The following is a 14,042-nucleotide window of genomic DNA, read 5'->3' on the forward strand; positions in this document are numbered from 1 at the left end:
TTTATAGTAAATACTTTTTTACAGGAGAAATTTAACTTGATAAAGAACGAGAAATTTAACTTGATAAAGAAAAGTATGGGCCAAGTTTCAGTTGTTCGGTTAAAATTAGTTTTTAGTAATATGAATTGTCTGATCCAAAATTCTTAATAAAGTTACTATTTCCAGTGTAAATTTACTTGTAATTGTGAATATCTAAATTATACATGATAGAAATGCTTTGTTCATCTAACTAAAAGAATATCTTTCAAGGTTTAAACAGAACTGGTCAAAACACAGATGCACAGCCTTCTGTTTCAAGAGCAACTGAAGGTTTACAACAAAGCATTGCTCCATCATCGTCTACCGAAGCAGCTGCTGGGACAAGACAAACTAATCCTGCACCTGGTGCAGGAGGAAGAACAGATCCTACAATAACTGTGGTGGTCGATAACCCTAAACATCCAGATTATGTGAATATAGATTCTAGAGTTAGTTCATACCAAGGATGGCCAGATTATCTAGATCAAACCCCTAGACAGATGTCAGAAGCAGGTTTCTTCTTTGTTGGTGGGTATCATTCATGTTAAAAACTGAAAATATTACCAAAAAGTCGTATTTCTGGCAAGGAAGTGACATGTGAACAGTGCAAAATGAGCAAATTTTATTGACTGCTATGCAATCAGATAACGAATCAAATTAAGCTTTGTTCATAGGTCTGTATTGGGAAGTTAAGATCGTTATACTGAATTTTGCTTACATTGCTTGGAATCATAGCAGCAAAATGTAAAACAAGAGATGCAACCATGTGTTAGGAGTTTTTGTTTCAGTAAGCTATAAACCTTGTTATAGTCAGAACCTCTGATTTCCATAACTGTCTTTTATGATACAGGTGTGGCTGATTTTACCCGTTGCTTTTGTTGCGGCGGAGGTCTACGAAACTGGGAGCCAGGTAGGTTGACCAGACTGTTTTAGTTCTGTTGTCTAATGTAAGTCATAGCACAAATGAACAGATCTGAATATGTTTGTCAGTCTGTGCAAGCCATTATACAGGTTATGAAACAATTATAGCAGTGAAAGCAGATATAGATGTATATAACTGATTCATTTTTAGCTCATCTGATTTTTGGGGAATAAAATGATGAGTTATTGTCATCACTTGATCGACTTCGGCATTGCCTGGTTAAGTTTTATGTTTAAGTGAATGTTTCTCCTAAACTATCAAATGTATTGCTTTGAAACTTGCAACACTTGTTCACCATCAAAAGCTGACCCTGTACAGCAAAAAAGTAACTCAATCCTTTTTTTTTGCAAGAAATTATGGCCCCTTTTGGACTTAGAAATATACAGATTTCTTGGTTAAGTTTTATTTTTAGGTAACTTTTCTCCTAAACTAACAAAGCTATTGCTTTGAAACTTGCAGCACTTGTTCACCATCATAAGCTGACCCTGTACATCAAGAAACATAACTCCATCCTGCTTTTTGCAACAATTAAGGCCCTTTTGGACTTAGAAAATCAGATTTCTTGGTTAAGTTTTGTGTTAAGGTCAGCTTTTCTCCCAAACTATCAAAGCTATTGCTTTGAAACTTGCAATACCAGTTCACCATCATAAGCTGACCCTGTACAGCAAGAAACATAACTCAATCTTGCTTTTTGCAAGAATTATGGCCACTTTTGGACTAAGAAAATCAGATTTATTGGTTAAGTTTTATGTTTAGGTAAACTTTTCTCCTAAACTATCAAAGCTATTGCTTTGAAACTTGCAACAGTTGTTCACCATCATAAGCTGACTCTGTACAACAAGAAACATAACTTCATCCTGCTTTTTGCAAGAATTATGGCCCTTTTTGAACTTAGAAAATACCAGAAAATCATGGGTAGGACAATATTTCTATCATACAGAGACAAAAAAAAATCAGATGAGCATCTGCACCCGCAAGGCAGTGCTCTTGTTATGCACTCGTCTCTGCAAGGGCGGGGCGTATTATGTCAACACCCGCCGCCACATGAACACCTATGGCGGCGGGCGGGCAGGCAGGCGGCGTCCAAAGCATGTCCGCTCTCTAAGTGGACCAGTTTTCATCGGATCTTCACCAAACTTGCTGGCAATGTTTGTGGGCATAATATCTAGGCCAAGGTAGATAACCAGCCAAATTGCCCCAGGCACTCCTGGATTATGCCCCTTGAATTAGGTCAAGTTCGATGACGGGCGAATTTTGTAACAGCCGCCTGGCACTCTTGTTGGATCATTGTGTTAGATCCTTGTGTTGGACAAAACTGAAGTTGAAACTATCTGAACAAAGTCAGATTTCTTACTGTTTGTCCTGTTGCCATTCAATAACTGAGGAAAAAGATACTTGATATTTTTCCGTCCTGTGTAATGCAAACTTGAGTAGTTTTGAAATGTTTCCCTCTGAATTCAACTTTTACATTAAGCAGTAGTGAGAAATCATTACTTGTGAAGTACATATTAATGAGCCATTGTCAAGACTATTACAAAGACTTAGTTTCATGTACTTATTCTTCCTAGTTACTAATTATTTACTAACTTTTCTGAATTTATCATATACATGTGTATTAATTTTAGACCTTATTTATTTATTCTGAGTTATTGTTAACTTATTCTTCCAAGTTAGGACAACTTCATACTTATGAAAATCTGTGACATTTGAGGCAGTAAACACACTGCATCTGAAGCCCAGTAATATATTACATTTATGTCTTAAGTATAAAATGAGTGAAGATATCAAACTATTTTGAGTCGATAGTGTGCAGAGAATATATGGGTATTTTCAATGTCTGGTTCTGTTAAGTAATAGCTTTTGTTTCAGTTACTGACTAAATATGCAGTGCTGATGTAACTAAGAGGCTCATATCCATATGAAAGCATCATATACGAGGGTTGATCCACAAGTAATATCACTACAGCCTTAAGAATGTGTATAATTGAAAAAAAAAATGTACAAATACTACGATCTATTTGCACTATTTTTTGAAAATATTAGATTTTATAGCTATTTTATTGAGGTATCGACATGCACAGAAAGCATGGTAAGGATGATTGTTGCACGTCACTGACGTGTCTGACGTCAGAAATTGATATTTTTGCCACTTTAAAGCAGTTTCAAGCCTGAGCACTACACAGTGAACTTTAACCTGCGAGGATTCCACTAAAGTTTCATTGAAGGACATAGCTTCTCATCATTGCAATTTCATTTGATTAAATATGTTATTTTGATGTCAGTTTGTGATTGTCAACGGTTTTTTTTTCTGTTTATGAAAGAAACGCTATTTCTGCGTGTGGCAAAATGTTGCAAGGGGTGAACCTTGCAGTTAAAGTAAACAACCTTAGAAAATAATATTTTCCCATGTATTCATACTTGAATTAGGTAACATCTTCATATAATCTCTATTATAATATAAGAAATATATGTGCATTGGGCATAGTGACATTACTTCTGGATTAACCCTGGTAGATTTTAAGTATTAGGTAAAGAAATGACCAGAAATACTTTCTATGAGATGCCCTTTTATCCCAAAAGTTACAAATAATTTGTATGCTCAAACTTATATTTTTCATTTTATTTATGTATAAATAGGAGAGATCCAATGTTGGAACATACAAGATGGTTTCACGTTGTGAATTTGTTAACAACTGAAAGGCGAGAGATATGTGGGTGCAGTACAGAGACGTCATCAAGAACATGTAGTGTTAAAAAAGTCACGCTTTAAAACCCTTTTTCCCCGCTATAATTCTAAATGGACGTGTCTGTCATTTAATTTAGGCAGTACCACTTATTATTCAAAGGGGTTTTAACTGAAAATCTATTGACTGAATAGGGAAGAGTGCAGACTGATGTGCAGGCTCATCTCTGGTTTTGTCAGTAAGTTGTCACCAGCATGCTAAAGGTTAATTGCTGAAGAACAGGGTGGAAGGAGTGAGTGTAAAGAAAACCATGAAGGTTCAAGAATATTATTTCATTGTTAACTCAAAAACGTTTAGGTAGTATTTAAAATATTAACTGGTTACTTTAAGCTGTGTTAGAGTTAAGAGGAAGAATTTTATAAAGAAGTCATTCAGCTCCTTGCAAGAAGTTGGGATACATACCCAAGCTTCTAAATACTAAACCAAATCATTTGCCACTCAACGATTAGGGTTTGTTGAATTCTTCATTATGGCCATCCAGCTGGTTTATGGATGGTCGGTGGTTCTACACGGATGCCCGCCTGTGATGAAATAAAGGCATCTGGGATCTTCCTCCACTATCAAAACAAATCTACCTACTACGCATAGCTAAAGGATGAAGATATTTTCATTTGATATTTGAGGATTTTAAAGCCATTATTAGGTCATAATCCCAGTTGAAAAAAGTATCTTTTTTTTTACAAATTTGAGACAAAAATGCACAATTGTATCCTACTAAAAGTTTTGGTAAAATTAATCTTTCAGTGCTTAAAGCATAGTAAAATTAATATTGAAAGAAATAACATCAAAAAATGCAAATCATTGTAAAGAATGATGGTTATTTTGCCTTTAATATTATGTTGTCGCTACAAATGTATTTATTTATAGGTGGTTAACTGAATTTTTCCACAGTTTTGACCAAATACTGCAAAAATTCTCAAAGCAGAGGGTATTGGTCATCCTTCCCAAAAAAAGCCTGGAAACAAAAAATTATTGTACTGTGTTTTATATTCCACTTGTTTTTCAGATGGCTGAACAGCAGAGACAACAAATAGAGATTGCACAAAGACGGGATGGTATGTAATATTATTTCTTCTACCCACTTCACGCATATTCCACTTGATGATTCGGTTTTCAATATTTTTTAAATGTTTTTTTTTTCCACAGGTGTGATGTAGTGAAATATTTTAGAACTTTTATTTAGATTTAGTTACCAGTTACACTGGAATTTTATTAGCCCATAAGATCCAAGTTTTAGTGATTAATGATTTTAATAAATGTCAAGAAATTGAAGTTTTAGCCAGAGATTATTTTTATGGATATTTTAGAGAATCGTAATCCTCCTGATCCGATGACAACAGAAGCTGCTGCCGTTATGCGGGAAATGGGCTACTCTGCGGAACGTACAAGGGAGGCAATCTTAGCTGTTAGACGACAAACAGGTTTGTATTATATACTTTACCTTTATAACATTTTAACTATTATATGTAAACATGATGAAAAAAGTGAATAAAAGGCAAATGTGTTAGCATTTGATAATCATGTTTGTAATCATTATTTTGGTAAATGTCCATTTGATTGTGGTTAATGAAAAGCTGACTGCAAATGATAAAATTAGGTGATAGAGAATTTAAAGATGCAAGGATGTTTATTACCTGTGTGTGTTGTTTCTTACTACAGGGTCAGCAATGGTCACTACCCAGCAAGTTCTGACCTGGTTACTGGACGATGAAGAGAGACCATTAACTGGTAATTCAAGTAACACAGGTAAGTTACTGTAAACTCAAGACTTAACTATGATACAGTGTGAAATGTTTGGTCCTGGTGGCTGTTGTAAGGACTATAAAAATCTTGTAAACATTTAGAATTTTTAAGCAACATGAGTATTGTTTTCATTTAATCACTGGTGGTGGTTTGAAACTCATCTGGATCAAACTCTTTGCATGAGAGGAAAACTTTCTGCAAGATGTCTGAAATGATCTTTGGAGGGACACCGACTGTGTTGTTGTGAATTAAAATCCAACAAAACACAAACAAAAAATCAAGTGCATTTGAATGAAAAGGTAATTTGCTTTATGATAAAACTAGCAGCCTTGTTTATTAATTGTTCTTGAAATACGTTACAGTTTTCCATAAAGCAGTAAAAAAACACTCACACTGAAGTATTCTTACTCCTTGACATTTGTTGTCTAGAAGATTTGAAAAAAGTAGTTAATTCAAATTCATCATTAAAAAAAAGATCATAACATGCATATTTGTTTTAGATTTTAAATCTTTATCTTGCAGAATTAGGCATTAGACCTCCACCTATGTCCTCTTCTACAGCAACTTCTATTGTCGACACCAGCACTCCATCTTCTATTGTGTACACAGGAACCAGTATCTCATCTTCAATTGTATACACTGGAACCAGCATAGATACTTCAATTGTAAACACGACTTCAAGCATTTCTACCGCAACATCTATAGTCAGTGCTGGGACCAACACATCTACAGTCAGTTCAACATCAACTACTGCCACAGCTGAAGTCCAGCAGACTGGCACTCCAGCAGGAGCAGAAAGCTCTGGAACTGGGAACCAGCAGACTGGTTCAGGGAATAGTTCCAGTTCTAATGCAGCCAGTGGAGCCAGTGTAGAGAAGCAGTCTGGAGCATCTGGTGGTGACAGTGATGAGTCCAAATCAGCAGCTAAGGAAGGTTTGTCACTTTTCTGTCAGCTTAAGTCATAGCTTTGATAGTGTTTTCATGCATGATAACTCATATTATTTGTAATTGCAACAAGATACACACATGTCTAGATAAAATGTCAAGGTCACACTGAAACTAAACTGAAACTGAATAATTTGATTAAACGCCTATTTCTATACAATGACATATTCAATGGCGTTGTACATAATAATAATAATAACAGTAATAAAATCGAAAATAATAATAATAATTGACCGCACTCTTCCCCCTGAGGTTATTTTACCCCTATTGCGAATACCAGTGCTTAAAGCCTTACACTAGGAAGCCAAAAGTCATTTAACTTGTTTTTGTCCACTATATTTTCTAAACTACTGGAAGGATTTTCATAAAACAATCATTGATTGTTTGATTACTTCATTAGGACACTGCAAAGAAAATTACCTAAGTCTGTATCTATATCCAAGGTCAGGGTCGCACTACAAGGCCAAAAGCAATATGGTCTTTTTCTTATCTGCATGATATCTTCTAAACTGCTTGTAGGATTTTCATAAAATTAGCATCAGTTCTTTTCCTAAGGCAGTTCAAGTGCAGGGCACAGGACCCTTTTCACTAAGATAAAGGTCAAGATTAGACACTTTAGGTCAGGGGTCAAATAGCTTTATCCATTTCATATAAACAGACATGCAGGCTGATACTGGTCTGTATATTTAGTTATTCAGTCAGTAAATTTTCAGTAAACACCCTTTGAAAAGTAAATGGTACTGCCCAAATTGAAAGCTGGACCAGTCCATTTTAGAAATCTAGCAGTGTGAAGGTTAATTTCATCTCATGATATAGTACATAATATTATGACAAATAGTTTTTCTTGCAACACTCATGTTCTGTTTCAGATGCAAGCAGCAGAGAGCCTACAAACAAAAGTACAAAGAGGAAAAATGCAACGAAAAAAGCTAAAAATAAAGCTGCAGCAAAATCAGAAACTGCTGGTGCCACTGGAGGAGATATAGGTAAACAGGATATCATTTTTCACAAAAAAAACTGCAGCAATAGCTGTGAAACTTTGCTCACTTGTTTATCATCATTAGATGAGTAAATATGCAAAGAACAGTAACTGTCACATGCGTTTTGTCCGAATCAAGGCTTTTGTTTTTGTAATGAAAAAAGACGGGGAAAAAAATTGGGACTTCTTTTGCATAAGTTTTGCATGAATTTTGTCAGAATTGTATTTGGGTCAACTGTACGTAATACTATAAGAGTTATAGGTTTTAACTCTGTATACTTTCTTTCCACCGTTAAGCGAGTATGTAGGCCAAGAACCATAAGTATGACCTGCATTTTGTCAGAATTATGGACTTTCGTATACTTATAAAATTGTAGTAAGTTGGTCAAATCTTGCATAGGGTGTAGAATTCTTCATGTGAGGATGCAATCCACCTGGCTAACAGAAGATTGATGGTTCTACCCAGTGGCTGCCCATGCCGGAAATAAATTATTACTTTTTTATATTATCAATGATGTTGGCTGTAGCATAACTAAATTTTGATGAGTTTCATCATCTATTACTCTGTCTAATGTGAATCTTCTTTTAAACTTTTCTAGATGCAAAATCTTTGAAGGCAGAAAATGAAAAGTTAAGAGAAATGCAGACTTGCAAGATTTGTATGCAGCGAGCGGTAAACACAACCTTATTGCCATGTGGCCATTTAGTATGTTGCGATACTTGTGCAGCACGACTACAGAGATGTCCTATATGCAGAAAGAGGATTAAAGGAACAGTGAAAACATTCATGTCTTGAGGAGAAACAAGAACTGGCTTCCATCCTAATATCTCACTAATATCTAATAATATGACCTAAGCAACTGCCAATATCACATCCAAGTTCAGATTGCTTAAGAGAATTCAGCATGCAGAAAACTTAGCTCCCCAAGCCTCTGCTGGCCAGGGTCAGAAGGCATACGAACATAAAGAATACGTTGGTGTTAAATGACAAATATCCACTGAATGTGAAATGTTTCCAAGAAAAAAGGTCACAGTGTTGCCGTTTTTCCAGAAATTACATTTCCACAGAATAGGGACCTTTCTGTCAATTTATGGATTTTATGTTATAGGTACTGACCTCTAGATTTTGACTAAAAATGATCTTTCTTTTAAATTGAAGTTTGCTCATATTATGAAAATTAGAACTTAAACTATCAAATCTGTTACAAACGATTTCCAATTTTGAATAGAAAAAACAGCAAAAACAACTAGTTTTCATAACATATAATCTGTCAGTAACTAAGTTTCAAAGCCTTCTTAAGAAATATAGCAATACTGTTCTGATATCTAGAAATGTTCTCTTATTGTTTTATGATCTGGAGGTCAGTGCCTTTAAGTTTACTTCAAATGATAGTCTTACTGAGAAATAAGTGGTTTTAATCTTACTGAGAAATAAATAACCGCTTGGATATTTAAAACACTTCAGAAAAGTCATATGCCTTCTAACCTTTATATGTATGACCAATGTAGAAGTTTGGTCAGCGGAGGAGAGAACAACTGGGGAGGGTTAGGGGGGAGGGGTTACAGTTAATTTGTTGAAATCTCAGAAGTGACTTCATGCTACCATGTCTGCTGAAGTCTTGTATTAACAAGGTAGGAAACTCTATTGATAACAATGGAAATTATAGCAAACAAGTGTTAGTATTTCTAAACCTCAATATTGATATGTTAGAAATATGTTTAAGAAGAATTCATAAGGTCTAGTTAGAAATAAATGACAATTGAATGAATAGTTGTAATATTTTTAAAATAGTAAACATGGATGTACGTTCACAACAGATCTATCTAAAATATTTGAGGGAAAATTTTTAAATGGAATTCCAAAACAGTACAGCTATGATTTCATTATTAATACAGTACTTTGATCTGAAGTGTTGTATTCAGCTTGAGTTGATTTTATCAGGCCTGAATACCAGATAGTGTAACTTAGACAGGAGCGATCATGTCTGGAATTTTGTTAAATATTAAAAGACAATGAAATTGATTATTTGATGATTTGATTTGAAAGAAGACTGTTTTTGCCTAATGAATGTACTTTATTAAGATCAACAGTAGTGCAAACATTAAAGAAATAAGTCTTGTCTTCAAGGAAGCATACAAGCCATAGATGTAAATGGCTTAAGAGGTGTGGTTTCGCTACCTTCAGGGGTCATATTTTAAATACTGTAACGTCTCTTATTCATAAAGCTTAACTTCCAAGAAACTTACAGAGATATTTACTTTTAGTTATTTTTTTTTATAGAAGATGAAGTAACAAATGCACTAACTTACATTTTTTACATAAATACCAACATGAAAAGATGTTTTAGATCCAGATTCATATTTGAAAATCTGAATAGTTACTTCATCATAAAATTAGCATATTTTTTGTGAATACACAATACTGTGTGTTAGATTTGAAATACTGTACAAACTTGTATAGCTAAGCACAGTGTAAAAGTGTACTACTACTAAAAAAAATAGAAGATTTTTAAACAATGACTGTTATATATGACCTTTAATTGTGAGTGCAGCTGTACAAACACAGTTAATGTATTTATTCAAGTTTGATTCATTTAATGAGGATTTACTACATTTGAAGTTAGTATCTCAAACTAAACTATTTTAGCGGACTTTTGACACTTTCTTGATTATCATTAAGTCATATCATTATTGGCATTATGTCTGTGTATTAAATAGTATATTGTGTAGAGTAACATGTATAAAATTGGTGTGTTGTATTTGAAAAAAAAAATATAAAAAAATGTAGAAAAATCACCAGTTGCTACAATCATTGTATATACAGCCATAAGGTACTTGCTTTTATGTTTGAATAGTTTTATTTGTATGTATTTTTTGTTTTGTTTTGTCTTTCAATATACACTTATAAACTTGTGTTAAGATAAAGATATAATATTGTAGACCTGCCTGAAAGGAATTTATCAACCTTTACATTTTCTGTCAGTTCCTCATATTTTCATCATACACACAAATTATGGTCTGATACCTCTAGAAGCTTTTTTGTTTGTACTGTTATTGTGCCCATCTTCCCTTACATTTTCTCTTCAAGACAACTGTGATTGGTATCAAATTTCCTAGTCATCATTCTTTGTGTACCTGCTCATGCAGCACTCTCAGGTAATCAAGTGAACTAATTCAAGGGTGATATAATATCAAGAATTATAATGCCTGGCTTTTTTTCTCACTGGGTTGAAATAAAATATTTCAATTTCTTATTTTTATTTGTGTGAACTTAAGACGAAAAGATTATTAGGTGTAAAAATATTCGGATGTGTATGTCAGGATGGTTCTTTGACAGGTTTACAATTTATGATATCTTAAATTAGCTTAGATATGTTAACAGAATGTTTGCGGAGACAAGTGACAGATATACTTATGTTCTGATTGTTTAATTGTTTAGTATATTGCTTTCAATGTTTACTGACGGTGTTGGTACCAGACTTTTTATTTGAATGTTTTATAAATGGTATATAAAGTATATTAAAGTTTGTATGTAGGTATCCATAGGGTATCAGAATTATCTACTGTTGGTGATGTTCTCGAAGAATTTTACAAATTTAATGTACTAGTATACAGACATTATTTTCTATATATTTCTCATCATATGTATGATATGCAAAATATGCCCATGGCATAATCTTTATTTAATTCCGTACATTTTAATACATGTTGTTAAGTGATCAGTACTTCGAATGGTAAGTTTTGCTGTATTTCTGTAACATCACATGTACTTACAAGATACATGTAGAATGCAGACAACTAAAATGCCATACCTTTATTATATTCTTCCATATATATATATATATATATATATATATATATATATATTATACCGCCATTAGAACATATTCATTAATGCACATGCATTTTAATATTGTCAGTGATTTCAAGGTATTTATATTTCGGTGCAAGAAATTACATTGTGTTACTTTTTCTGTTGTATGTCATTGATTATGTCTGTATTTTATTGCAGAAACGGCTTTTATTATGTATTGTACGGTATTAAAATTTGAATTTTGTGATGCATTTTTGGCTTATTTCTATAATTATGTTTAGGGAGACAAACTTATTTAATGCTGTTCGTCTGTTCATCTGTAAAGTTTGTCCACAAAAACTCCTTTGACACTATTGGACAGATTTACACCAAACTTCCCAAGAGTGATCTTTGCTTAGCCTAGTTATGCATTACTTCATGCATTTTGTTATTCCTTTACTTCCAGCAGAGTTATGGCCCTTAATTCATCGAATTTTATGTTTTGGCCTCTTCTCGTATATTATTTGGCTGATTTCCACAAAACTTTACAGAAATAATCAGTGCCAAGACTCGTGCATATTTTCTGTATTTTCCGGTTCAGAGATTTTCATAGGAGTTTTGGCCCTTGATTTGTCTTATTTTACCTTGCTTGAACGATTGCTGCTATACCATAAGTGGGAATTACTACTTCAAACTTGTGGCCTTGATTCATCCATTTTTTATGTTTTGGCTGTCCATCTATAATAGAGCGGATTTCCACCAATCCTTGCAGGAGTGATCAGCGCCAAGTCTTACAGTGCAAATTCTTGGTATGTTCCAGTTCAGTGATGTTCAAGGGAGTCACAGCACTTTATTCGTCAAATTTTATGATATTTTGTGAACTTCTCTTACACTATTGAGCAGATTTCCACCAAATGTTATCAGTGCCAAGCTTGTTAGGTTTCCATGTCATTGTCATGTTCCGGTTCAGTGATTTTCAGCTGAGTCATGGCCGTTGATTTGTCATATTTTACCGTGTTTACACTACTTGCTATATACTATTTGGCTGAATTTCAAAAAACTTCCCAAGTGTGAAGCATAGTTGTGCATATCATTACCATGTTCTAATATAGTGATTTTCAGTGGAATGTGATTTCGTTGAATAAAATCATTGTTTGGAATTCAGATGTGAACAAATTATTTCTTTAGGGCATAGCCCAAGTGATATGATATGCTTCTGAACGACAATGATTTTATTCAAGAGCAAGTTATTCTGTGAGATATATTATTTTGATTCTAACACAATGTCAAGGATTATCTTTACATCCCAAATATTTGCCTGTTTTGTGTGGTTTTCTTTCCCAACTAGCGGCTATGACAAATGTAACGCTATGACGTAATAACTGTGACATATTAATAGCGATTTATTGCATAAAATAAATCGGGTTGTGTTAGAATTAAGAAAAATATGTACCATAATATATCCAAAAAATTTTGATGGTTTAACATCAGCCGAAATGCTTGACCAATTCCTGTTTTCATCTCGCAGACACTTTGGTGCTCAAGGCATATTGATATCAATACATACACGAATTGACAATGGTGAACACATCAAGTAGTCATTGCCAAGTTGGATGCTCAAAGAATATGTAAATGTGTGTGGGTCTATAGGTCTAGATTCAGTTTCTTCATTAAAATGCATCTGTTGAAACAGGTTTGACGGTTGTAACACTTAATTCACGTCATTGGTAGAAGAGTGCAGGCATACGGTGAAATAAACGTGCTACTGGTGGAAAAGGTATCAAACTTGGTAGAAAGCGAGGATATGGTGTCTTTAAATAATGAAAGGAAGTTTGAAAAATATCAATACCAGCTAATATGTGTTATAGACACTTATATGAATAGATTTTAGCTATTGATTGTTTTTCTCAGAAATTGAGTTACTTCCCTTTGTTGCAGTTTCGCGCAGACAGCTTAACCTGTTAAAAGTCTTTGCAGAGTGTTAAAAAAGATAAAAGATCAATAAGAATGATAGTCTGAATCCAAATAACAATACAGATTGTTAGAAAGATATTATCCAAACATTTTCTGACGCATACTGTAGAGAATACAACTTAATATTCGGACTAAAGTACTTCACGTGTGCTGTCAGTTTGTTTCCGCCACATAAATTGAAATCGATACCTTTCCTTATATATTCCAAAGATGAATATAGACTACTTTTCTACCATGTAGAAATTATCATGTTTGTTAATTAATTCATTATTTCACAGATGTAGGAAATCAAAGTGATCCCAAACCTTATCAAGGAATGAGTCATTTAACTTCTGTAAAATATTAAACAAAAATAGATAGCCTAAGGATAATTTGAATATAATGTATATATTGAATTTAACATGCATGTAGATACTAACGCATTACGAAAGTACTGTAAAAATACATTAAAATGACTCTGGTTGAATATAGTGACTTTATCAAAGTCCGCCAAATCCCTAACCAAGTATGAAATTCAAACAGGGGAAATGCAGTCGCCCATATAACATTTTAAAACATTGCCTTGATCTACTTTTGATGTAAAATATGTGTTGTATACAAAGAACAGATATAAGAAACCTTACAATGTCCAATTTCAGTAAAATAAATACCTCCAAGAAAACTTCAGATCATAAGATTTTCATATTGGTGGCTATACTTAATCAAACAATATTTTCAATGAGTTTTGGTCAGTTGCTCCGGTTGTCATACATCTAGATTGAAAATTTTGGTACTTCTAATGACACAGAGTTTTTTGATCTTGTGTCCCTGTTCTGCCCATAAACTTCTACCGTGTTGTAAATAATAATACTGTGGAATTTTAATTGAAACTTTTAGGTTTGAGTATGTTTCGCTGCTAGCCAAATGGGGCTCCTTCTGTAAAGG

At 33.7% G+C, this 14,042-nt stretch overlaps 1 protein-coding gene across 1 annotated transcript in view; it reads left to right on the top strand.

The window, feature by feature from the left end:
- Nucleotides 1–11,409, top strand: part of LOC123552973 (uncharacterized) — a 63,487-nt gene extending 52,078 nt beyond the window's left edge. The window contains exons 5-13 of the mRNA XM_053542263.1: nt 250–546; nt 869–928; nt 3,632–3,684; nt 4,691–4,739; nt 4,992–5,105; nt 5,344–5,430; nt 5,950–6,360; nt 7,242–7,358; nt 7,951–11,409. Coding sequence (XP_053398238.1) covers nt 250–546; nt 869–928; nt 3,632–3,684; nt 4,691–4,739; nt 4,992–5,105; nt 5,344–5,430; nt 5,950–6,360; nt 7,242–7,358; nt 7,951–8,147 — 1,385 coding nt within the window. The 3' untranslated portion in view covers nt 8,148–11,409. The remainder of the gene's footprint in view (nt 1–249; nt 547–868; nt 929–3,631; nt 3,685–4,690; nt 4,740–4,991; nt 5,106–5,343; nt 5,431–5,949; nt 6,361–7,241; nt 7,359–7,950) is intronic.
- Nucleotides 11,410–14,042: the final 2,633 nt, after the last annotated feature.

Source organism: Mercenaria mercenaria, chromosome 4 (assembly GCF_021730395.1).
Source record: "Mercenaria mercenaria strain notata chromosome 4, MADL_Memer_1, whole genome shotgun sequence".
NCBI lineage: Eukaryota > Metazoa > Mollusca > Bivalvia > Venerida > Veneridae > Mercenaria > Mercenaria mercenaria.